Source organism: Lepisosteus oculatus, chromosome 22 (genome assembly GCF_040954835.1).
Source record: "Lepisosteus oculatus isolate fLepOcu1 chromosome 22, fLepOcu1.hap2, whole genome shotgun sequence".
In the NCBI taxonomy this organism is placed as follows: Eukaryota; Metazoa; Chordata; class Actinopteri; order Semionotiformes; family Lepisosteidae; genus Lepisosteus; species Lepisosteus oculatus.
This window is the reverse complement of record NC_090717.1, coordinates 9,185,851-9,212,969: the sequence shown is the minus strand read 5'-3', so window position 1 is coordinate 9,212,969 and position 27,119 is coordinate 9,185,851. Positions and strand designations below refer to the sequence as shown.

The following is a 27,119-nucleotide window of genomic DNA, read 5'->3' as shown; positions in this document are numbered from 1 at the left end:
CTGTTACCTGGACAATCTCACCACCCTTCCTGGTCGGGACTGATTCATGAGCTTGATCAGGAGGAAGGAAGATTTCCCACCTGGTCCACATGCTTCTCATGATCCCAAAAAGGTCATCCATGGGAGATCTTTATAAAGAGTTGATTAGCTATCACAGATCTCCTCCTCCTTTAAATCTCCTCTCTAGACAGGAATCACCCTGCTTTGTTTAATTAATTGTTCTTTTTTGTTTGAAAGTTCTGTGCCATAAAAATCATGTTTGGGGGGAGTCCTGGAAGGATTCTTTTAATGTCATTTCGATAGCTACATAATTTGTTTGCATACGCTTCATGTTCGTTTTCAAAGACTCAGTGCGCACCCTCCATGAAGTAAGCGAAAGGTTTTTGATTTTTCATATGCTTCTGAACACACGGCCTGGGTTTATTTCTCCCCATCCAATAATTAAAAGCAATTTTCCAAGTGTTGAACAGCCCCGGGCTCGTGGTTTCTGTGTAATAGTGGCCTGTTTATTACTGTTGTATGTTTATCTGCAATTCCCATCACGTGTTGGGCATTAGTGCTTAGAGTCTCCGGTTAAATCCTCTTGTTGTTGGAGCAGTGTCTGTATTCAGCTCCATTAGACAATGCTTATCTTTTACAAATTCTCAACCATTCTGCAGTGGGAGGGGGATCTGTAAGGGAAGTGATTGGGCTTAAAGGAAGCTATTGGTATAAATAAACTTAGTCTCTGACAGCGGAGAAAAGGGCTGAAAACCCTTTGGAATACCAAGTGTCATCTTCCCCAGACTCAGTGCTGTCATAGAGATTCTGCATTTCTCCAGTCAATAACACACACTGCACCTCTAAATGAATAAGCATCATTTAGCTACCCGTAAGCTGACAAAACCAGTTGATCTACAGTAATATAGTTCCTCTTTGCAGGGGTTAATTTTGACTCCACAGCTCTGGGTTACTTACTGTGTGTGTCATTGGCTTACATGGTTTTAGGCAATGTCTATAATTTTTTTTCTTGACATCTTGTCTTGTCTAGACACAGTTGCATTCATCTGGTAAAGCCTTCAACAGAAACCATTTATCCAAAGTTTATACATGTTGTTATAGTTAATACAACGGCTGTGTGAAAAATGTTGGCGCAATTGTTAGCAAGCTTATATAATAAAGAATTTCGAATTAAATAAGGATTTAATTAACAGATGAGCATACCTGTGCAAAGGAAACACTATTGCAATTGCTGTACTATGCAATTCGAACCTTCACACTTCCACACAGCAATATCACACTTGTTCTTGTACAGGGATCATGGGAATTGTTACAATATGGATATGTTTTCAATTAAGTAATGTACGTATCGGTATACAGAGAGGATATTTGATATTAGTAACTGAGTGCAGCTTTTTGGTAGAAACGAATGAGAATTGTTAGTTCAAAGTACAAGTAGCAGATAGTAGACAACGTAAGATCAAATTGTCACAAAAGAGATTAGGCTGTGCTGTGCCATAACAGAACAATAGTCTAACTAAATCTGCACAGCATAATTGTCATGTGTTTGACTATGCCAGTCCAGACACAAAAAACTTAAAGCAAATTAGTTTCAGAGTGTCACTTGCATTCTAGCATTATCTGCTGTTCACAGCTCAGTGAAACTGCATTCACTTTCAAATAGGCTCCAAAATAATTGATAGGTTTGTTTACTGGTATGCAAACATCACCTGCAGATTAACAACGCCTGCCCTGTGGTGTGTATAACGCTGCAGAAAACAGCATAACACGCAAGAGAACGTGTTTTATGTGTTCAGTGATGTTAGATTGTTTACCAAATGCAGGGCATATCTCAGAATTAAAGTGGTACAATAAAGGAAGAGAGAAAAGCTGTTACTGTTTATGGTTAAGAGATTGCAATGCTATTATAAAACAATTTCTTCAAAGAGCATGCATATGACACATATGACACAAATAAAGCAGATGACACACATTACTTTACAGATGTCTGCAACAAAGAGTGTAATGTTTTAATTTGTAATTAACAGGATCATCATAGCAATTAAAGTGGTTGTGTCAAAGTACTTCAAAGTCTTCGAGTTGAGTATCACTGAAATATGTAAATACCGCATACTGTATAAGTACTACTGTATATACAATATGTGATATTGTACTAATTTCTCATGTGATCAAAAATCATGATGCATTTAGGAAACTGAAATCAGACAATGCACACAAAATTCAGTGCTAGAGTCTTCATGCCGTGTGTTGGTATGTTTGAATATTAAATACGGTTGCTCTTTCCTACATTTATTGCTTTCAGTTTATAAAAATGAATTAGAACACATACTCCTTAATGGAGCAAAATAAAACTAAATTTGCATTAAAACATGCAAAGCAGTTTTTATTAGGTTTTAAAAGCTCTCTTTTTGTCTTGCATACAGTACTTCACAGTAACAAAGATCTTTGTAATTTTAATGTGAACACATAAAAAATAACTTTCATTATTTCATTAAAGACAAAGGAAAAGAGCAAAGGAAGTACTAGGTGGAATATATGATGTGATGTGAACACTGTACAAAGTTTACTCGTTGGTACTGTATACAGTATGTTCAGTAGGGGAAAGGTTTTAAATTCTCATTCACTGTTGAAATAATTCACAGCCCTACTAAATGTTACCTGTTTATTCTGATTACAGTGCAGTTGATTATTGCTTCTGTGTTTATGAATTATTTAGAAAATCACATTAGTAAATAGTTTTCATTATGCTTTTATTATAAACAGAGTGATACACAGCAGCTACACTTTCCTCCAAGTACAAGAGATAAATTAATGTGCTAGAAATATCAATTTTAATGCATATTTCTTAAGCTATGTTTATACACATATTTGTGATGGGGAAGAAGTGAATAGTTTTTTTTTTTCTGACATACAGCCAGAACATTTTAACAGTATGGTTGTCCTTTCGATTGGTTGTATTCAGTTCACAATTTTGAAAACAAAAAACAGCTCAGAAGCCAAGAATTCTTTAGTTGCAGACTCAGGTCTAGGCGAAAGTTTAGTTTCTATTTAGTGTGTACTTACAAGAAAAATATAATAAGCTGGCCTGATAATGTGTCTTTTAAGATGTCTTTTAATTAAAATGGCAAGCAGCGACTACAAGGCAGGACACACCCTGGGCAGGATACCAGTCCATCACACAGACACACAAACGTGTACACGCTCAGACCAGGGCCATTTTTCCTTACTCCACACAGACGCACCCCAGGTCTGGAGTTGAACACAGGACTCCTGGGCCTCAGTACTGCGAGGTAGCAGCAATCAGCATTTAGAGTAAACATAAACATGACGTGACTTTTCCAATTCTTTTTTGTTGATGATAAATGTTTAGGTAATGATTGTTAATGTCAAAACTAATCGTATTATGATGTGCTCTTTCAATCACTCAGTGCATAAGGTCTTCTAAAATGTTTTTAGAGCTCCATTGTGGCATTTCTGCACTGTTAGATGCAGAAGTGAGCTTATAGAGTATACTTTTCCTTTTGCTTTTCCTTTTAATAATAATAATAATAATAATAATAATAATAATAATAATAATAATAATAATAATAATAATAATAATAATAATTATTGCTTATACTTATATAGCGCTTTTCTGAACACTCCACTCAAAGCGCTTTACAGGTAATGGGGACTCCCCTCCACCACCACAATATGCAGCATCCACCTGGAGTAGTTGTCACTTTATAAAAACCAACACAAAACGCAAACCTTGTCCAAACTATTGTGTGTGGCTCTCTACACATTCACCCATCTCATTTGAAGACACTTGTAACCCATCCTCCCACCTCCAATTACAGCTAACAATATGTTGCCTGGAGCCCACTGTATATTTTTAAAATAGAAAGAAGCTATTCAGGGTCACAGTGTCTTTGATGTTTACTCAGAATCACAATATATCAGCTTTCTCATTAAAATGGTAGATCCACTTATAAGACCAACAGCAAGGCAGATAATACTGCTATTTATCTGAATTAATTTCCCTGTCTGTATTGTGTTTGTGTAGTTAGTGGGTCATTTGTAAAATCATTGTACTTTGGGATGTTAAGGCCCAGCTCATGGAAGAGGTGTGCCAGACAAGCAATTGGCTGTATTGTGTTTTTGCAGTAATTTAGTTATCTCAGTTATCAGGTAAAATTGATTCAGTAACTTGATCACTGTCCTTTTGCTTGTGATTTTATAACATGTAACCAGCACGTTGAAGTTCAGTGCATTTGCTGAACTGTACCTTTGTGTTGCATAGCTGCTGAAATAGGTGGACTTCTTTTTGCTTTTATGATGATCAATTTCCGTGGGGTTTTCTTTAAATGGTAAATCTGTTGCATGCTCAGAAAAAAAATAGAATTAAAAGCTCAATTTTGAGATTTAATAGTGTTGTAGCTAACGAATACGTAACGCATACAGTAGCGATTGTATTTAAAGACAAGGACATTTAAAAGTGTCCCTTACTTTAAAACCTTACAGGAGTCTACATTTCTTTGCTCATATACATCACTTAAGATGTTGCCTTTAACAATTGCTTATATTTTTAAAACAAGAAGAGCAAAGAAGCACGAAGACGTGCCAGTGGTTTGGTGAACCCACCTGAATGGTTTGCACATTCCCTCTCCTCTAATTAGCTTGGGTTCCTTATTTGGTCATTCCACTTCTGTGAAAGGCCTGATCTGCAAAGAGAAACAAGAAACAAACAGGGCGACAAATTGATTTAACAAGCTGCCAATGGAGATGCCAAACTGCAGGGGCCCGAGCCGTGGCCTCGTCCCTCAGCGAATAAAGGCAGTTTCCGAAGCTCAGGAAGGCGTGGAAGGGGGAATTCTTCGGTGCTGTCATGCCTTACATCCCTGAAGAGCTTTGTTCCGAGCAGCTCCTCTCTTAGCACCAGTCAGAAATTATTCTGCCTCAGCTACTTAGAGTCTGTCCCCAGCCTCTCCCTTCATACAGTACCAACACACTTGCCATTAACCTGAAGGGCCCAGGCTGCGCGGTTAATCCGCAGGTGGAGACAGAATGGATATCCAGTATCTCACACCTACCCGTCTCCTGACGGTTTTCAGCTGCCACCTGCACCTGGGGAAAAAGTAAATAAATAGAAGAAAGCAAGTGACAAGAAAGCTGCTCCATGAAGCCGCGGCCAGTGAAAATGGGAGCGAACGCTGGAAATGAGTGTGGCCAGCAGTTCTTTCTCTGGCGGGATCGAAGGAGGGCAAGCGCAGCTCCGTGGAGCAACGCCGAAGCAGCAGCTGCCGGGGGCTTTGGGGAGGCCGAAACAATTTTCTGTGCACAAAATCAGTCCTAAGAACCTCTGATGAAACGCTGAAAGACGCCCCCCCCCCCCTTCCTTCCCCGGCAACACTTCGGCATATTTCCTAACAGCGCTTTTCATCTTTAGCTGAAAGCGTGCGAAATTTTGCCCTGATGAGGATGCGGCCCGCGTCCCACCGGGCCTGCTGATTTGCGATGCTGCGCTGGACGGATTAATGAACAGGAACACACTGGCTGAGAGTCCTGACCCCCTGTTCTCCAAAGGAGCAAGTCTCCGCTAAGGGGACAAGCCGGCTCATGATTGGAACGCTCTCAGGCACTTACTTATTGGATTTCATCTGAACAAATTTATTTCTCACGGTTCCATTGAGAGACAGCTTTCCATTTCCAGTTATGTAGTCATTATTTATTGAGGAAACGGCTGTGATGGGGCTTCGTTGTTCCCTATAGACCAGGGCTAAGTGGTCAGATTTAGACGGCATTCACAACTGCTTCACCCTGTCTGAGGAGAGTGAGAAAGCAGGTTTCAACAGATTTTAATGTGTAATGTTGTCTGTGGATTAAACCTGATTTCTGCACTTTGCACAGATATACCAGTGTAGTTTTATGTCACCATACTGTATATACTTGAATGGATTGTGTCAATCACCCCAAGCAGAATTCTGTTTTATATCATCTGTACTGTATTTTTTTAATTGCATGTATGGACTGTATATTTTACTTTATTTTGTTCCCATGTCATAGACTTCCTTTTCAGGACGAGGCCGTTGGTTTTAAATCCATATTAATTGAGTTCTCTTACCTTTTCTGGTCTGGGAAAAAAAAAAACATCATTATGTGTAAGCATAAGCCATTCCTGTTGAAATAAAATTAGAAACAAATTCAACTAATCAGTATGAATGTGTATAACAGGTAACACAATATACTGTACAGTAATATTCTGTAATATAAATCACAAATGTCTTTTATTTGTATGTCTATAAAAGGTATAGACTTAATCTTTGTTGCTGTTGTGGGTTGCATACAGTATATATTATTGAAAATAATCAAAATTCTGTTTCTCTTTCTATTTCTTGGTTAGAGAAAACAATGCATTTATTTGTAAATTTGTTGTAAGTATAATAACACTTCATGTACAGATAGTTCAAGATATTCATCCCACTTCCTTCTGCAGAACGTAAAATGAATATACTCAGAAGACTGAGAGCTCCTACCCTAAAATGACCATGAAAAATCTTACTCTTAGTTCATTCAGTGCTGCTACAAGTTTTCAGCTGGCCCAAGTGAGACCACAGAAACAAAGGAGTACACTTCTAGTCTGGTAGTGTACAAAATCAATACACTCATTTCTGCTGTTCTCTGGAGAACTGCAGTTCTACTTTTAATTAAGCATTATTTCTAATAACAGTAGACTTCCAATTTGTGCTTGCTGTAATCTGAAGGTTCACTATTCTAACAGATTTTTCTATAGCATAGTTTCTTATGTATAAAAATCTACTTTGAATATAATAGAGCAAGATACCTGGAAACAGGGATGGAAAAATACCACCTTCGGGCTTGTGTGTATTGAAAGACAATGTGAAATAAAACCAACCCATCTGTATTATTATAATCAATTACAGAAATCCAGCCTCTTTTATCTTGGTAGATTGCTTGTGTGCCAGTTGACCCTTACTGTGGTCTTGAGATCGTAAATAATAATTTAATTAATGTGGAGGTTACTTAAGAATGGATTATATTACATCCATGTATTGATGCTTTGGAAGACAGACCTCCTTTTAAATTGGATTATGCTGTAGGTGGCTTGAATGTACTTTTTAGAATTATTGACCACTATAATCTAATATCAAGTGTCGCAATGTTTAATTAACCCTTGCATCCTTTTCTGCATGTTTTGTTGGTTCTTTTTCCCATAAATTTCTGCTGTTAGCAAGTTTCATTTGGACTCTGTGCATCATGCATGTCAGAACTGAGAAAATATGTCCTCTTCCTTTCTGGTAGATGGAGGTTTTAATTTTCAAAAGTGTAGTGGACTGATTCTGTTAATTTTGAAAACCCATTTGGCAAGCCTTGTGTAGTCATTTGGTAGAACAATTTCTTATGTTTCTGGTATTTCTTTAAATTTTAGAAACCTGGCTTTCCAATTTTTGGGATAAAGATATTAAAATGACAGTATGTGCAAGATATGTAATAGATGTACTGTATTGTAAACACACTGGTAGCCATTAAAAATGCCCTTAAATGCTATTGGTTCCAATGCTTATTTGTTGTGTTACTTAATGCTTCTCATGATTGATGATATATGCATACATATTACATATTTCTTCATTCACAAAAGAAAGTTATAGCAAGAGAGGAGAAAAGGGAGTGTTGAGGTTCTTGAAAGTAATCAGAAAACTTTTCATGGCTCTGAGGATCTCATTAAGTCTCTGATGAAAGTGACATGCTGACTGAAGAGCTGTGAAGGGAGGAGGTCAGAGTTCAAGGGCGACCTCATAGCAGTGCTGAAAGCCTTTCCTGTGCTCCTGAGCAGGATACTCTTTGATGTCCTGCACTAGGGGTGTCAGTGTTAAATTCCTCACTGCCTTCAGACATAACAGTAGTGTAGAATTGCACGGCACCTTTCAGAGGTGAGGAGTTCTGTCTCTCCGATTCAGAAGCTGTGGTCTACCCACGGCTTACATAAAATATTTTCCTTAGAGGTGTTAAGGTTTGCCAAGCCTGGGGACAAGACCTTTAACTTCCAAATCCTGGTGTCATGGGATTAATCACGCACATCTAACATGTCAGAGAAATGTTGCTTAAATGTGCTTGGTAGGCATAAGTAAAAGAATAAGCATAATTGATCTAAAATCATTAGATGGATACTTCTGTTGAATCAGATGCTTGAAAAGAAAGAAGCTATTCACTCATTATTTCAGTGAATTTCAAAAAGCACCAGGTGGAATACTTGAGGCTAGGAAACAATTAAAGGCTAGGAGATCTTTAGCTTGGGGCATGTTATCTGATCGGATCTAATGATTAAAACATCTCTTAAAATAAAATGTATTTTAATCTTTTTTTATTATACCAGGACAATTCAGATGAGAAACTCATAGCTTAAAAGTTTCACAGTGCCTGCTTATGATATGATAGTACTTAAGAACTCTTCAGCTGGAACATAATTGAAAGCTTTAAGGTGAATTTGTTTCTTAACTGTTTAACAGCAGCAGTGTGTGAATGCCAATATATAATGAGCATATTGGTTGGATATTAAGCCCTATAATCACCGACCTTGAGAAATGTCTATAAGTTAGTCAAAACAACATTGATGCAAAATGAGAAAAAAGTATGGGGAAAAATATCTAATTTAATAAAGAAACTTCTTATTTTCCATCATAATCAACCCTTACCAATCGGGGGAATTAAATCCTTTTGGAAGTTAGTTTCCAGTTATAAGTTTTATCTTTAACATAAAAACACCAAAATAAAAAAAAGGAGTTGACCATTTACACTCTCGCCATCTGCCTCTTGCACAAGATGTAATCCTTGTTTTATATTTGAAATCTACAGAACTCTACAAACATCACAAATCCCAATTCTACATGTCCCCCTCTTTCTAAAATCTGCCACCGGTTTTATATTTAGCAAACTAACCTGACTGAAATAGAGTGCTGTGTATATTTGCTTTCTCAAATCACAAGAATACCCCATACACATCACAGATCTAAGTCTTGTATAATTATTTCCTCTACCCTGCTGACTGACTTAATATTTATTGAATACAACCTGTTCCACCCTGCTAAATCGGATACCAGGGTGCAGGTGGTAACTTTGTAGTTGTAACTTTTATACCCACAGATAATGTAGGCCAACAGACTTATTCTGTACATCTGTTATAATAAACAGCAAAGCAGCTAGCAGATGTCTGTGAGATACCTGTTTAACACATCACTCCTGCTTATTAATATTTAGTGCCAAGTGTTTGGAATGCAGCTGATTCGCACACAGGTTGTGCCTGCTTTAGCTTGCCTGGTGGCTGGCATTACTACCACTTGTCAAGCTTTTGGGTTGCTTCTTCAGTTGTCAGCAGGGAAAGAGGCAGGAAAAACAGGTTTTCTTTTTAGCAAAATCACAGACAAATTTGGCAAAATCAGAGACAACACGGCCTTAATCCTTGGTCCACTATCGAGTTTGAAAAGCAAACCTCTGCAATGACATGATGAACAGAAATTCCAATGTTAATGAAAGCGTGCGTGAGGCTTTCTGTGATGATGCTTTCAAAGGATCACTGCTATCCGAAACGCTGTGAGAATGCAGCCTGTGTAACACATGACAAAGCATGGGGCTAAGTATCTAAAATGATAGTGGAGTAAAAGGTCAAGCGTTATCCATAAAATGCAACCTTGAGTTTAGACATTATGCAAAAAGACCTCACAAAAAGAAAATCTTTCTTCATTCTTTTCTTAGAAAAAAAGGTTCACTAAAATGTTAGGAAGCAAATTAAGTAAGAGAGAGGTCCAGTTTAAAGGTTCACATAGGATGTTTTTGTTTTTCTGCTCTTGGAATTCATTCTTAAATCCCAGATGAGGGTTAACAGTTAAATGGTTTGTTAATTTCCCAATATCTAGCATTTGATTTCAAAGCTACAGTACTACCAGAACAGCAGAATACACTTTACATTGTGGAAGGAGAATATTTCTAAATCAGATTACCAAAATGAGTGAGATATTTCAATAATATTCTTTCTCTACTTGAGTCAAATACAGAACCTGTATGTAAAGTTTATACAATGTTTGTTTCAAATCACACAGTGGATTTTTAATTTGCGGTTCTGCAAGAGCCGAAAGTATTGATGATGAACACAATTATTCGAAGTCCTGTTTTTATAGCAGGCCTGAGATTTGGAAGTAGTGCAAGATTAAAAATGAGTGTTTGGGAAGTTGCTCCCCGGATTGGGAATGCCGTTGTCCTGAAACTGGGTGTCTGTGTTTCTCTGAACAGGGTGAAGCTAAAAGAAGGGGTAACTTTTTTGGGAGCACGGTCCAGTAACCCAGTGTTATGGACAGTCAGTCAGGACACAAGGAGCGAAGGACATAGAGTCATCACTCTCCATTGCCGGAGGAAAGAAAACAGTCCACTGGAAAGGTAAGTTTCCTTGTAATGTTAAACCATAACCATGTAATAATAATGTAATATTAGGTAACCACACTGTATTATTATTAGGCTGGCTATTTAATGTGAATTTCCATCTATTCTACTTTACACATCGTTGGCATTTTATAATGCAGCCATCTGAGTGAAATATTTGACTCAGGGGTGTAATAACAGTATTTCATCTGGGATTTGAAGCCACTGTTATACAAAGTCTTTCCACTGACTCATCAGGAAAAAAACATCTTTGACTGTTTTCAACTCTAAACCTACTCTAAACTCACCTTTTTACGAGGGCCTGTGTCTGACTGCTTTACCCTTTATCCTGTATGTCCCTTTGTCATTTTGTTTTGCTTTTTTGTTTTGTATTTTGTCTTCTTTATCACTATGTACTGTGTCCTTGGGTTTGGAAAGGTGCTTTATAATAAAAAACAACAATAATAATAATATCTTGCAACTGTGGGGAAAACTGGGATAAAGTAACTTACTCAAAGTTACAACACTAGGGTGTGCAACAGGGATCTGACCTCACGACTTATCAGTTATGATATCAAAGACATACGCACTGTGCTGTTCTGTTCTCCTTTCTTTGTTATATTTCCCAAAAAAAATACAGAGGATGTGGTTACTTCTTTGGTGAATATGGTAAAATCAATAATCTGCATCTGTTAGTAGTGTTTAACACTGTGTGATTGATTCTTCTACAGGCAACCTTGCAACACCTCAGCTGTTCAGGGAAGACCTGAAAAGACTTTTTTAGCAGTGGTATTTTATTCAGCTCTTAGCTACTCATCTTCTTAAGTATGCTAGATGATACAAATTCACCCTTCATGAAAGCCAAAGGAAATGTGTTTCAATTTAAAACATTGCCTTTGTGCCTTTTCTTCTTGAGGGATAGTTAGGTATAAAGCCCTCTCTGTACCACAGGTGTTTGAAAAATCTTATTAACTTTTTTTATTTGCAAAAAAAGGCTTGAAATACTGGGTGTTCAGTCAGTTAAATAGTGGACTAGATCACAATCCAGCCCTTCTTAAGCTAACAGATGCCTGAGAAACTAGCCTGATGATGTCATAATTGTTTCCATGCCAGAGGGTCAGATAGAATCCCATGGCTGGAGAGAAAATCATCCTCAAGCAAAAGCTCGGACCTGCTTGACCACTTAACCCTGGGTGAGGGAGGCGCAGTATTGCTCATTAAAGTGTCACTTGGCACTTCCTCAGGAAACATGATTCACAGACATGCTGCTGAAGAAGCTCTCAGCAAGGCACGAAACTCATGTCAAAGGCATCCGTTACCCGGGGTTCTTAACTTCTAAAAAAAAAAAATCTTTCATAACATCTGCTGTCAAGCATCTCTGAGCTGGACAGCAATCAAGCTGGTAAAATGAGTGAAATGTTTGTAGCAGGGTGTTCGGTGTTATTTGATGTTTTCTGACTGTGGGGGCTTATCGGAGTCCTCAATTACCGTTTTTGAAGAAATGCGATCTCCGGAATAGAGCTTCAAGAAGAAGTTAGTTAAGAAATTATAATAAAAACGTGCCTTTTCATTTGGCTTCATTTAGGGAAAAAAATGGTAGCAAACAATGTCATGTGCCGGGTAGTACATTTCAATTCAAGGGATGAGCTCCAGGGTCAGAGCTTGCCAACTGCTTGTCCATCATCCAAGTATAAAATTGCACAGCAGTACTCTTTTGCCTGGACAGGCATTGAGTTGATGTTGTTCCTCAGGTGGTAAGAGAGTAGTTCTCCTTAAACACATTGAGCGCATTTCTTCACAGAACTCACAGATCTTTGTGGGTAATCTTTTTGATAAACTTTTAGAAGGAAAGTTACTTTCCTTTTTTTTAAAGTGCTCAGCAAGCACATGTGAGCATATATACAGTTATATAGTTAGCAGTACCACGCTCTCATGCCTTTACTTGGATGACACATACAGTAATCAGAAAGCAATGTATTGAAAGTTAATGCTTCTTGATGTATCTCTCTTTCTTGCTCTGGTACAGAAGGGTTAACAGCACAGCACCCCTGCTGTCCCTATACTGTATTAACATATATTTACTCCCTGCTTGTAACTACTGTACTTTTAAATCTTCTGGTCATTTCCTAACAGTATTTACATACTTTAATTAATCTCATAAATAAGAAACCGATTCCCAGAATGAAAAAGGTTGTGATGTTAATTAACTGGAGATCCTGTGCCTTTGTGTGTTTTAATAGTTTTTCCATGGATCAGGAAATAGTGTTAATAAATCTAACATCCAGTGACAGGTGTAATTTTACGGATTAGTGAGACATGCACAGGGGCAAGGAAACTTTCTTTACAAAGCCCAGAGCCTTCATGCTCCTGTCTTGTTTAAAATAAATATAAATGCAGAATTCAATTTCGTTAGCAACCAAGTCGTTCTTTCTAATGAGATTTGTGTACAAGTATTATCGTTCCCAGCAGGGTGTTTTCTGCGGTCAATTTCTTGTTTGACTCACTACTGTACATGAGCATTTTCCATTTCGAATCATGTCATTTTTACCTCTGGATATTTTACTACATTAAAGAAATGTCTTCCCCAGATGGCAGCTTTTCATGATTATATGATAGGAGTCAGTCATTAGTGGAGCTGTGGTGTGTTCTCAGTAACTGGAAGGTTAACTTTAACAGCTTAGCAAAGAAATACACATCATTCTGCGTGCCATATAAATCTTAAGGTTGTGTTTAGGAAAAAACTGCACCTGGTGTTTATGAACTGTTGAAATAAACATTTCATGCTCTTGATTTCTCAGCTCAGTTCACTATCTCACTTGCATGTATTAAAATCTCATCACAGAGTCTCTAAGCCTATCTGTGCTTCTGCATTTGTTATATCTACACACTGTAACTGTTAATGTCTGTCAGAATAGACAGATTCTAAAATTAACATGTGAGCTCTTTAGAGCCTGTAGCAAGTCTGATAAAAGCTTGTCCAAAGTTTTTCTGTGTAATACAGTTTTGTGACAAACATTATACATCAGGTTGTACATATATACTGTTAATAGTATAGAGTGTTTCAGGTTAGCACTAGGGTTTTGTTATTGCTCAGCAAAATTATGGCTTGATTACTTGCAGTTGGTTGAACTTTTTTTCATGAGTGTTGTTAGAATTTGAAGCTGTCACTAATGTCAGTGTTTCAAGGATGATAACAGTTCTAAGCATGGTTTAGTCAACAGTTTATCCTTGAAAAAAGACTGAATGCAATGAGTACAAGCAAGGCAAAAATAAGACAGACAGCTGCGATATGTTGTTCAGCTGTATCCTGTAGAAAGAGTACTGCAGGACATATGATTTGAAAATGTCATAATGAGGGGATGTACTTCCTGACATTTAACATTATAGTACCTGTCACTATGGTAATGGCTAATATCTTGTAAATACATTATGAGCGCATTGAGCATGAACTGCTTGTATATCAAGGCTTTTTATTGATTTAAGCGTGGGAATCGGGGTCTTCAACAGACAACATATTATATCTAATCCCTGTCTGTTCAGGTCTGTTTGCTGGGCTCGTTTCTAATCCCCCAGCTGTCACCAATGGCTCATAAAGACTCCTAAGAAGCTGAACTTAAGTCTATACATGATATATATATATATTATTTTTTCTCCTTTCTTTTTTTTTCTGAAGCTCCTTCAGAAAGATTAGACTCAGCTGTCTCATCTGTTGAACTGTCACCCATTTCTCCTTTCCTCTGCTTAATGGCTTCGTTTCTGTTTTTTTCCACGGTGGGTTGAAAGATGAGATCGCACGTGGACTGACTGGATTGTGGTCCCTGGCAGGGCAGCCTGCACCTTGTCTCATGTTCCAGTTTATTACATTTTATACCAGGGGAAATTCAAGGGGGTTATTACCTCAGTGCTGTTGCCGCTAACCTCAGATTTATTAAAGTTTGGTTTTTACACCGCTTCTGGAAGAGAACTTTGCGCTTATTGTTTCTTTCACTGCTTATCTTTACAAAAAAAACTGCCTCTGTGAACATTGTTTATTGAGCTGAGCTTTGTGAGAAATGGCACGCTGGTTAACCTCTGATACAGCAGTGGCAGAAGTGTGGATAAAAACAAATTATGTTGTTGGCTTTAGCATCCCACGAAGTTTATTTAAGAAAGAGTAGAGTAGTTTATTGCCATATGTACACGTACATTGGAGTTCTTAATCACGTTCATCTCTTGGGACATTGTCCACTTGTGCATGTGACAATAACCTCTACTCACTACTCACATCCACAGTCCAACAGACAACACCATGCAATGCAGACAACAAGAACAATACATATTTTGTAGAAAAATAAATAAATATGTGGTAGTGAGACAAAAAAATGGTAGACTATGTAAAAAGTGCATAGTGCAGATGTGTACTAAGGCAGATGCATTAAGGTTTTTCACGTGATCATTACTCTTTTTGCTAACTGCAGCAGAAAACTGAAGGCTTTTCCAAGTTTTTTTTTTTCAGATATCTAAGTTATCTGTCTTATAGAGCAAATCTTGCTGGTTGTGAATAGATAAAAGCCAGAGTGAAAATGAAGTTTGACCATGGTAATGGTTGACCTATGTTCTCTATCAATGATTGGCATAAACACTGCAGCTGGTATTTTATTTTTCATTTTAATCCTCAGTTGTGTATACGTATATGTTCTGCTTTGGCACGTGAGAGGATCAGGCGGCATTTTCCTCACATACAGCTGTGATGGTAGTCACCAAAACTTGAATTATGCTGAATCATAGTTATTCAACAGCAGTCAGAGGTTCAGTGGATAGATAGGAAACTCATTGTTCTCGAGCTACAAGTTTTGAACAAAAAAAAGCAATGCTCTTCTGTCTTGACATTTCTCTCGATCACATAGCTTGTTCTTAGCATGGCTGTTCTATTCATTAAACATGATTTTATTTAAATACTGCCGAGCACTTTATTCCAGGGGAGTTACAATGATGTAAATTGAATTGATATGCTTTCAGCCATTATTCACCAATCCTGCATTTTCCTTGCTAATTCTTGGTACCTAAATGATTGTACCATCTCATGAATCCACACCTTTTATGAATACATGATCTCTTTTCTTCTTTCAGAACAAGCACAGCAGCCTAATGCTTTTAAATGATGACTTATTTGCATTTTCCCTGTTATTTATTCTTTCTATAAGGGGGTTTTATGACCAAGAATGCTTTCAACTGAGATCTTTTTAATGTTTTAAATGTAATTAAAATAGTACTTTGCATCCTTCATCAAATTTATATTCGTAGTTTGTGACACCTAAATTGTGTCATTCAGAGACCACTTTATGGAATTAAAATGCATGGAGGTGACCATTAAAATCAAGGCATAAAAATTATTTCCCCCTGGTCATTACCCTCTATAACCAGATCTTTCTCTTATGTCTAGTATAAAAGCAGTGCTTCTGGACCTGGTTCATTTAGATCACTGACCTTCTATAAACTGATGGTTCTCTTTCAGTAGCATTAGGTCATTAATCCTTCAAGCACTGAGAGGAACTAGTCCCACTTCCACAGACTTATGCAAAATCACATTCCTTCAGGTCAGTATTCTATTGAATGATAAGCCTTTCAGAAACTGCTACAGCTACACAACACTTATTGAGCAGCTACCAAGAGACAGATGAATCTTAAAGATACCCAGAACAGATATACATGTTGTATACTTGCTTTAGTAAGATTACTAAATAATATAATGCGATCAGAAAGTGAACTAACAGACGTTAAAATGTTCATTTCTTCCTATTTTGATCTTTTTTTTTTCAGTGAGATGACTGATCTTTTCTGTGATGGCTTACCTTTCATTTTTAAATGTGGCTTGCTTTGCTTTTTCCTGTGAGTGTGTTATGCCCTAGTGGCGCTGCTGTAGTGCTCAAATGGGTGGAAAAAAAGCAAGCCAGAAAATGCTGTAAGGAGAATTTCTTCTTTTGTCACTGTTGCTGACACTGTTATGAAAAAAAAACCAACAACTTGAAAGTAAGGTAGCTGTAGCCCAGAAAATATAAGATGTGCCTGTGACATTGAACAGAAGTGTGATCTGAACAAAAAAGTAATAACTGGATATTGTAGTGCTTTTAGATTTTTATCCTGAAGGATCCAAAGCACTTTAGGTACAGGGTTGGGCCCTCTCTGTCTCTACTGAAGTGCAGCAGCCACCTGGGTGAAACGTCTGGCTTCAGCAGCTTGTACAACACTAAGATGTTGTGTCTGAGCCTGCAGTATGGGTTTGGATCTGTATTCCAACAGACTACAGAGCTGTTGACTTGTGACTCAAGACATACAGTACTGTCAATTCAGCTCAGACACGAGCCTCTCTTACTGTGACATAAGTCTTATACGAGCTTACACAAGACATGAATTTAAACTTGATAAAAAAGTCACAATTCTAATGTTAGTGTAACCACTCATGTTGTGTTATCATTCTCCCTCACTTTCCCCAATTTTTGCAGCTGCCAGGAAGTGACCAATCTCATGGTTATTCTGCTGTTCACATAGCTAGTTATCCATTACTGTTTACAGTATACTGGTTTGTCTTAAATTACTGGCATTCATTTTCTGGACGGTACGTTTTGAAAAACAGTTATTATTTGAACACAGTTCTAGTTTTCTGTCATTACTGTCTTCATTTTGCAAGTGGGTGTTAACCTTGAGTGATGTTAAAAATCAATTTCTATTAATGTAACTTCTAGACATGGAAATCTAAAATAATACACATAAACTGAGCATAAACTCTACAACGAGTGGAATAAACCGAAGCAAATATGTCTAATAACAAATGCTAGGATGTTTTAATTCACTTATTCTCAATCAGGTCCCACTATCAGAGGCAGGTTGATACACTGCAGCTGCCCACGCAATAATTATCTGACTCACATTTGTACCAGAGAATGTACATATTACAGTTGTATTGTAATAACATAATACTTTGAAAAGAAGGCAAAACTCATTCACTTCGAAATAGCCAGTCATTAAGTTGTGCTTATAAAAAAGAATATTAGTCATAAGCAAAGCTGCTTCAAACTGAACATAGAGTTCTGTCTAATTTAATATTCTTCAAATGTAATTCCCTCGAGAGTGGAGAGGCTTAGCCAAACAGGTTCATATGCTTATTTTAATTTAAGCCACGACTGTCGTCACAATTATGCAAAAGTTAATTATTATGCAATTATGCAGTTTTCTCATCTGTAGAAAGGTAACATGTTCACTGGAACAATTAGTCGTCATGTCTTTTTCTGTGGCACTTTCTTGGACATTTTGTGCTTCGGGGTTGACACATCACCCAGTCACTTTGACTTGACACTGTTGGGATGGGAGACTTGCCAAAAGTGCCTTGAGTATAACTCTGGTATGAGATATCAATAGGGTTGCTTGGCGGGGCGGTGGCTCTGTGGCTAAGGATCTGTGCCTGTGGCTGGAAGGTTGCCGGTTCGTATCCCGCGGCCGGCAGAGGAATCCTACTCTGTTGGGCCCCTGAGCAAGGCCCTTAACCCCAATGGCTCCAGGGGCGCCGTATAAATGGCTGACCCTGCGATCTGACCCCTGGCTTCTCTCTCCCTGTCTGTGTGTCTCCTTGACAGTTGGGGTATGTGAAAAGACAAATTCCTAATACAAGAAATTGTATATGGCCAATAAAGTGATCTGATCTTTACAGAAATGAAGGCAGTATCTCTCATGGAAGGTGTTTTGGGATATGCCTGCTGCCTAAAGACAACCTTCACTCTATCCTTTTCTACCACCTTATTAGGCTGTATTAGATTCCATCAGCATTCTATATGTTCTGCTGTATAATGTTGAAATGTAAGAACATAAGAGAATTTGCTATTGTTTGCAAGGTGGGCCATTCTACTATTTTTCGTTTTTCGTAGCCACCTGATCTTAAGATCTCAAGCACAAGGCTATTGGCTTCATCCTAATGGCCTACATACTGTACAGTTGATTTCTGCAAAGAACTCTCAGTTTGAAATGCAATTTCCTGTAGTTTCCTTTGGTGACCCCTGGTTTGTGTTTAAAAGTTGATGGCATGTAATGACAACCACTTGGTCACCCAGATGAGAGCTGCACTTTGATGGTACATGTAGATCCTGTGGGTCCAATCCTATCTGTAAAGCACTTAGTGATTCTTTGAGACGAAAAGTGCTACCTGGATGTACTTGATTAGTATTATAATTATCTTTTGATTAGTTTGCATAGTTTTTAAGTAAAGTAATACCAGTGCCAGTTACCAAGAATAATAAAATTGAATTATAGTAAACCCTCAGTTTAACATACTTCTCTTTAGTTGACTCAGGATTTAATGTGGGAGTTAGATCCTGATAAATGGGAATGTTGTCTGTAAAATAAGAAACAATGGACTTTCCCTGCAATAATGGACAAAGTATAGGACAATTTAAATAAAGGAAGGTGAATTGATTATGATGTGTCTTGTGTGTGTTTTGTATGTTTTAGCATATGTTTGAAAAACAGCCGGTTAGAAAAATACATTAAAATGCTAACAATACATCAAAAAAGCTCAGTAAAATGCACAAATAATGAAGGTTAAAATAAATACTGTGTAGGTTTAGCAATCAGGAATATAAATGGTACCCTATAATGGTACATCAATTGAGTACGAGAGGTGTTGTTTGTGTTTCATTCAGTCTGCTTTAGTGTATTTTACACTGTATATTTATGGCACGTGAAATATGTATGATAAAAAAGGTGCTGAAAAAACATCCTGTCGGCTTAATGGGCATTTAGCAGTAATGGACACCCCTTCCTCCCTGTTAGTCCATTAGACCAGGCTTTGCTGTGTTAAAATATAAGCTTGTAAAATTATGTTTTTCTTTGCCAGCATGAAAAAAAAAAAACTGAATAGAGAACAAAAATGTAGCACAAGATCTCGTCCAGCCTTGGTGCTTGATTACAGCTATCTCAGTGCATTACAGTCCGTGCAGTGGTACACCTGATTGCAAGTGAGCCTTCCTGGGTTGCTTTGACCACAGATAAATTCAAGTAATCTTGGTGAGATTTTCAAATTGCGGTGTAGATATTCTATAACTGGGATTATGTTTTATTATCTAGAACAAAACTGATTTTTTTTACCTTCTGACCGAAAATGGTAGCTATTTTCCATCCATAACTTGTTCACTGTTTTTTGTGGGAGTAGGGTATAATAAGTAGGCTTCAAGGTTTTATAAGGGTTTATGAGGTTAGAGAGAGAGTGATTTTCAAGGAATCCTGCCTTTCTGAGAGTAATCTCTTGGCCTGGCAGCGTTTTACCAGCAGCTATGTAGTTTTAACGCGTTGTCAAGGAGAAAAGCGTTACTTTATTTTTCTAAAAAAAAAACTCAGCTAAAATCACAAACATGCATGGTTTGCGTGACTAGGAAAATAACAGCATCCTTGCATGTGATTGCTGAAGAAAAAAAATAAACTTAAAATTGATATGCAGTGGCCTGTCAGGGTTTATTTATAATGCATTTATTTCATAAATTGATTTATTACTAGCTGTTCCCTGGTGACATTCCTGCACAGCTTCCAATAAAGAATGGTGAATGGTGGATTTAAAAAAAATAAAATTATAGAAATTGTAAACCCTGTTTAAACAAAGGGCAAGTAGCTCCAGGTGACAGTGCAGTGGTTTGTGGGGGGTGTGAGGAAATCAGACTCTACTGGAAGACAATAAAAAGTGAAAAGGCCTCATATTGCACACTAATAGTCACACACTCCGAGCAATAATGCTATCGAGAGTGCTGCAAAACGGTTTGCATTTTCAAAAGGGCTTATTGTCTAGGGTTGTGAAAATAAAAAAGCGATGCGGGCCTTCAGAGTTCCCCCTATGAATGTCATTATAATAACAATGAGATAAAAATGAAGACACAGTAAACCTCATTAGCATCATTGCTGTATTATTCTCAGCATTGCTGTCTTTGGCTTTTATGATGGCAGTTTTAAGCTTCACAAGAATTTTGAAGGGAAGGGAACTCCAACCTCCTGATCAAAAGCAGATGAAAATTGTAGTCTTATGCTGTTTTTCCCTTGGTAAAATGAAACACTTCATAAAGACATTTAGATTCTTCACATAAAACAGAGAGAAAGGTTCATTGCAGCTGTATTGAAAATTATATTTAGGTAGATCTTATTTCAGCTTCCGCAACAACAGTGAATGCAATATTGCAATATGAGGTGCCCAGTCTAGCACTTGTACTTAATTGCATCTTGTACTTGCATTAGCTTAGGATCAACACAGCAGGGAAATTGTGTATGTCTGGGAGACTGATCCAGAGTTTGGGTACTTTCCCTGAATTAAACCATTATAAAGTTGATGGACAAATATTCTAGGGATTTGGTTAGTGAGGTGTCCACCCTAGTGACCGTGCTTCACGGTGCTCAATGCTCACGTTTTGGCTTCCTGCAGGTTTGCCTGTCCCTGGGTTAGAAAGTATAGGCACCTTCTTTTTTTATTCCTTGAAAAGGCACTTAGAATCACACATGGGGGCTGTTGCAGAGCTTCAAAGTGAACTTTTGGCTCTGGCTCTGTACTTGGAATTACAGAGCTTCATTCACTGTCAAGAAAAGTGAATTCCCACCCTATTACTTTGGGCCACAGAGGTTAACCAGTAGAACTGGTAGCTTACTGATGGAATAAAGTAAATACCTAAGCACTAAATGCTCCTCTCGTTTCCAACTATGCACCAATTTCACAGCCATTTACTGATCTTGGCATTTAATCACTTAGGAGATGGAGGTGCACTGTGTTTCTGGGTTGACTAGTGAGCGCTGTGCTTCATCATTGCACTCCACTGAGTGGCTGGAGGGTCTGTGTGCCAGGTTGGGCTGTGCAAAATGAAACGTCACATACACTGCATGTCACCCTCCGCTCAGTGTTAAACCTCAACAGCTGCCATGTGGTCAGAGCAATTTCTGATGATGCCTTGCAAGGTTAAGAAGTCCCATCATAAAATACGCAAAGGAAGACCGACATAAAAATAAGTACCTTCAACTGTACTGTAAGTGCTGGACAACTGTAATATCGTAGTTGTCCACTTGTCCTTTCTTGGATGTTTTTACTATTCTGTGGGCACAGACTGCTCCAAAACTAGATTTAATAGCAGAGTCTAACACAAATGAATTGTTAATTCAGGTGGGTAGCTGCGTCAGCATGCGTAGGCTGCAAAGGAACAAGTAATAGGTTTATTAATTGCTAAGTATACATCTCAGGCTAAGAACAGAGTTATCCATTATTTTCCTAAGTTTGCCAGATATTTCTGTGGTGCGGGAAAAAGACAGGAGAAGTAATATTGAGGATAGTGGATATATATTTTTAAACTGGGAGCATGCTGTGGGCTTTGTGAATTGCTGAAATCCCCTGACAAAAAGGCTTCTGTGTTCTTAACCTTCACTAACCACATGAAAGGACCTCCTTCTAGGAGATAAAATTTTGCAAAGAGAAAGAATATCAAATATTAACGAGAAATAATTAAGAAGCGTGAAGATGATAAGTGGGTGATATTAACTGGCGGGCATTATGTTGACTAAAAGAACCCCCGCTGCTGACTTTAGTTGTCTGTTAGTGTAGTTTCAGATGTGTGGCTGCATCTAATGAGCACAAGTGATTCAGTTCATGCACAGTTTTAGTCAGCAACAATAGCTGATTAAGTACTTTTCCATTTAAAAAATAATGCAAAGTGAAGCTAAAGAATTACATTTTATGAATGTGTTAGCTTGTTAGGAACATATGAAAGGAGCATAAATTGTGCTGAAGTAGTCGTTTGAGAACAGTTTTGCCAAAATTACCTTGCGCGTGATATTTTGTAGCAAGTTTTCATTTGGCTTCATGCTTTATATCACTGCCTTTCTATGAGTCTATTAGTAAATAAATTGCTGTGCCAAAGCAACTACTTAAGTTCTTCAGGTCTCCAGCCGTAGGAAAGGTACAGTAAGTAGCGTTGTTAGGAGACCCTGAGACTCTGTTGGCTGCCGAATGTTGAAGAGCTTAGAAGGCCACAGCTGAATCCCCAAAAGCAGTGTTCTTGTAGTATGTACATTACTCTGTGTATAACGTTATCATATGTACCCCGGAGAAGTCTTATTCATGTGGCAGAGGGCTTCAGGAGTTTTCAAGCTATGACAGTGGAGTTAAAGGCTCTGAAATATCCAGTTTTGTGTCTGAACCTAAAATATGCTGGGTGGAAGAGCGAACAAAAATTCAACATTTGTGGCAGTTACATATGAGCGGAATCTTACGCTAAGTGTTGGAACTGAGCTACGTGTTGATGATGGTAGCATTTGATCTTCGGGTCAGAATTATTCAATGTAGTTATGTAACATGGTAACCTGTTCTCCACACCGCCTCGTCCCACAACCCCCACGTCCCAGCCCTCCCCTATCCGTGCTGTAGATCTTGCTATCGAACTGTGCTTAGCAAAATAGAAAGCTAAGAGATGGATAAGACCATTTGCTCGATATAGTAGACACCATGCAGTGCTTGAATTCAACGTCCAGAAATGAGAAACACAAGCACAAATGCATGGTTTAGAATTAGTTTGGGGTAGATGGTAATAGAACACAGACACACAACCAAAAATAGATATACTGTAACAGAGATCCTTTATCCTTCCCTTTACCTGAAGCCTTTTATTCCTCTTAAGAGTCTCTGGAACCTGTGGCCTATCCTGGGAGCATAGGACACATAGGACATAAGACTACACTTAAAACGATGCTCCAGTGAATCACAGTGACACTGGAGAAGAATAGAATTCAGAATCAACAATTAAAAAGCTAACCAATATATTAAGAAAAACCATAAAAACAATGTGAAGATGTTTCTTGTATAACATTAGAAAATAAAAAGGATACAAATTTAACATTTGTTTGGTTTTCTTTGGTTGTTTGTATCTTGTTATTCCTTATCCAATCATGTCTTTTATGTTGTTAGGGAACCAGATTAAGCAATATTAGTGTGTATTCCTTTGGGTAAATGTGTTCCTCTTTGTTCCACTGAGCACCAACTTAATTTTCTTTTTAAATGTAATTGTTTACTTTTAGGTGCAATTACTACATATTTGAGGTGCTACTCATTTTCTTCTTCTGCTGGTCGTTTTGTGTACTTTAGAATTACCCCCAGGCTAAAACCTGTTTGAGGAACCATCCCACCCAGAATGCTAGGTTATTTATTTCTAATTATAATTTTCCAGCAGGAAGTTGTTATTTAATATAATACCATTGATTTCAGTTTCTGTGGCTCAAATTAATGAACCCAATCTGCTCCAGGTCTAATCGCTCTAGCATTATTGCCAATAAACATTTAACTCTGGCATAAAACCTCATTAACCTCGCTGGGACAGACTTCCTCTGTCTCAGACCCAGAGGCAAGAGTAAGCAAATCTGTAGCATGATGTTAAGTTTACTGCTAACTTAGCAAATCTCTGACAGTGAGGTGAAAAAACATCACAGTCCTGAAAGGTGTTACCAAATACATGTGCTGTGTAATTCTATTGTTTGCTTGGCTCAACCGACAGGAGAATCATATTAATTGATTAAAAAAGCACTGTTTTGTGAATTGCATACTCCAGGTTACATTTGTTTTTTGTACAAAGGGTTTTCAGATGGAACGTTCCTTTGTAATCCTGCACAGAATAAGTTGCAGCATGCAGTTCAATCAAATAGGTCATCATGTGGAATTTTTCATTGGCTTACATAGAGTAGCTGAAACATTAACCTGAATGGTGTACATTACAGTCTTTTCTCACTAAACTGACTATTCTTCATTTCTGTGAAATTCTCTCCATCTACAGATACTGTTTCGTCATGTATAAACTCAATAGCTTAATCCATGTGTTGTAGTGGTTAGGGTTCTGCACTCTGGATCAGAGTGTTGTGGGTTCATATCCTGCCTGGGACAATGCTGTTGTACTGCGAAGCAAAATGCTATACTACTAAATGCCTTGCTGCATTAATGGGTCTCCAGGGTATCATTGTACATTAGAAGGTGTTCTCAGTGGATTTTACTTTCTAGTTTACTATCTAGCGTGATACAGTACCTCTGCTTCCGCCCTGTATGCTTTGGTTAGTACATCTACCCCCTTGGTGCTGTGCTGGATACAGAGCCAGTATGGTATATGGTTTGACTTCAGATTTGTGTGTGGGGTGCGTCTTTGGTCTGGGTCCTGCCTAGAACCAGTGCCCTTGTTGTGAACTGCCCCATGGCTGTGTGCTTGGAGAAAAGTAACCTGTTTTAGAGAAAGTGAGTCAATTATTTTCAGATCTTCCTCATGCAAAAGTGTGTTACAGCAAGCCTGTTAATAAGTTTTTGTGCTATGTGTCTACTACATTAGGCCCCATATCTATCATGTCTGAATGATTAAATGACTCAATGTACTGGTACTGGCAGTCTGGCTATATTTTGCCAGTCTATCTAGGGTCCTGAAGCATGAAGATATTGGTGACTACTGGGATAAACTACAGTTTGCACATGGGACTGTAATGGGTATCATTGGCTTCTTAGACACTAATCAATATTAATCCAGGACCGGCCATCATTCATTGGCGATGTGGTCAACAGACAGTAATGTTAACTTTCCTCTCTGGAAGCTGGCAGTGATTTTCACAGTGCTGGAAGCCAGTTGACTGTTTAATCTGGAATGAAAGTGCTTAAGGCATCGGTTTAGTGATGTGGACAAGCTTAATCACAGTGGAAATAAAAAAGCTATTCTTATTTTTTTAAATGATGCTTTTTTTCTGTAGGGAAAAAAGTTCAAGGGCTAATTAAGCCAAGTTTTCTGACTGAAGTGTGAGAACTAAGACATTCATCAGTGTAGGTATTTAATGCATTGATGTACACAGCTTATACTGTATAATGAGATGAAATTGCGTTAATTCTCAGAAAGTGTGTATTTTAAATTTGTAGGCGGTATGCAATATTAGTAACTCTTCAGTTAAGCCTGCACTGTTTCATATATTCTATCAAAGGTCAGATTTTTCTATTTTGGCAGTTGTCCCATTTTTTCAAAAAGAAAAATCTTAAATCTCTTGTTTACACATATCTGGCTTCATGTTGAAAGAATGGTTGTGTGTTTTTGTTTCTGAGATATATACAGATTCTCCTGTGGTTTCCAATGAAGTTTACCTTCTTCCCTATTTCCATGGTGAACATTGATAGTTTCTTTGCATCACTTTTTCTCTTCCTTAGAGACAGATGAGCCTTAATCAAGGTTGCTACATGTGTCATATCTATTTTCTGAGCTAAGAAGTCTTAAAAGTCCCTGAGAACAAAGAACATTTGCTCGGTTTCCACAGGTCCTGTTATGTAAGAACACTAAAATATAATAAAGATAATGAATGAGTGGTCACTGGAGACCATTTTGCACATCTGACTCTTTGTTGGTCAACCCAAAAGCCAAATTAAGCACATTATTTCTTGACTGTGTCCACAACATCAAGCACTGCTTTCTTTCTGTACAGTGCAATATTTTGTGAAAAGATGTATTTGCATGTTTATGTTTGTGTAAGCAGTCAGAATTAGGAACAGTCTCAGCAAAAATATTCCAGTATGGTGACTGAAGACACCGTGCTGTGGGAGATGGCGTAATTCAAGGCCTTAAACTGAAGTCCTGACTACTAGGTCATTAATGATCTCTGGACACCGTTTGTAAGTGTAGGATTGTTAACTCCTCTTTCCTGGCTCTATTTCAATCTAGGTTTGGACAGTTTGACCTCCCTAAATTTCTCCCTGAATTTGATTAGAGAAGCAACTTCTTATTTCATATGACTATTATTATTATTGTTGTTGTTGTAAGTACTGTGACAGATAATAGAAAAAAGTATGAAGATACTTCTTATAACTATATTTTATATTATTTGTGTTCTATTTTCTAATCCTTTACTGAAATTAAATTAGATGTTTAATGTTATTACTACAGGTAATATTTGATTTGTTTACTCTGAGACTAAGGAAATGTACTTGATTTCTTTCTTTAATTTGGATGAACTGAAAGACTAAAAACAAATTTTGTCTTAAATTCCATCATTAATAAGTCATTAAATAAATTACAGTAGGCCCTTAAAATTGCATTAATATTTCAAGGTCCTGAATTGTTTCCAGATATTCTTTTATTTCCTTGCAATCCCTTTCTTCCCTTTCATCTTTTATTTAAAGATAATATGAGATAAGTACATTTAGATTAGCTGTTCTTTTGAAACTTCACTGTTTACCAGTTGCTTGACAGCAATGTACAGTCCAACAGGCATGTGTATTAAGGAGTCTGAGCCAGCTATCACAATGTTTATCAATCAAGCCATTGTTGTAACATTGCATTTTCAAAGAACAGCTTGGGGGACATATTTTTACTTTCATTACTGTGGTTAATTTATTCAAAACGTGGTGCTAAACTTCAGTATGGCTCCCCTTTGTATTACAGCTTGCTCTTTCTCCCCAGGGTGGTAGTGGCTTGATTTCAATACTGTTCTCATTGACTTTGCAGGCATATTCTGCCAGATTTTCTGGAAATGAAAGTCGGTTCGCAAAGCAGTTGTTTAAGTTCCAACTGTGAGTGGCAGAGAGTGAAATGTGTTGTGAGCGCTTCCCCACGTTTGTGTCAAAGTCGGTGAAGGCGTCTGTCGCTGTGACGGTAAATCAGGGGCAGCAGGAGCACTGTCAATAGTGCTAGCAATTTCACAAAATGATCAGTAGACTAGGT

At 37.8% G+C, this 27,119-nt stretch overlaps 1 protein-coding gene across 1 annotated transcript in view; it reads left to right on the top strand.

The window, feature by feature from the left end:
- Positions 1-27,119, top strand: part of si:dkeyp-14d3.1 (transmembrane protein 132C) — a 168,999-nt gene that overhangs the window by 82,753 nt on the left and 59,127 nt on the right. Inside the window, exon 3 of the mRNA XM_069182184.1 lies at positions 10,285-10,428. Coding sequence (XP_069038285.1) covers positions 10,285-10,428 — 144 coding nt within the window. The remainder of the gene's footprint in view (positions 1-10,284; positions 10,429-27,119) is intronic.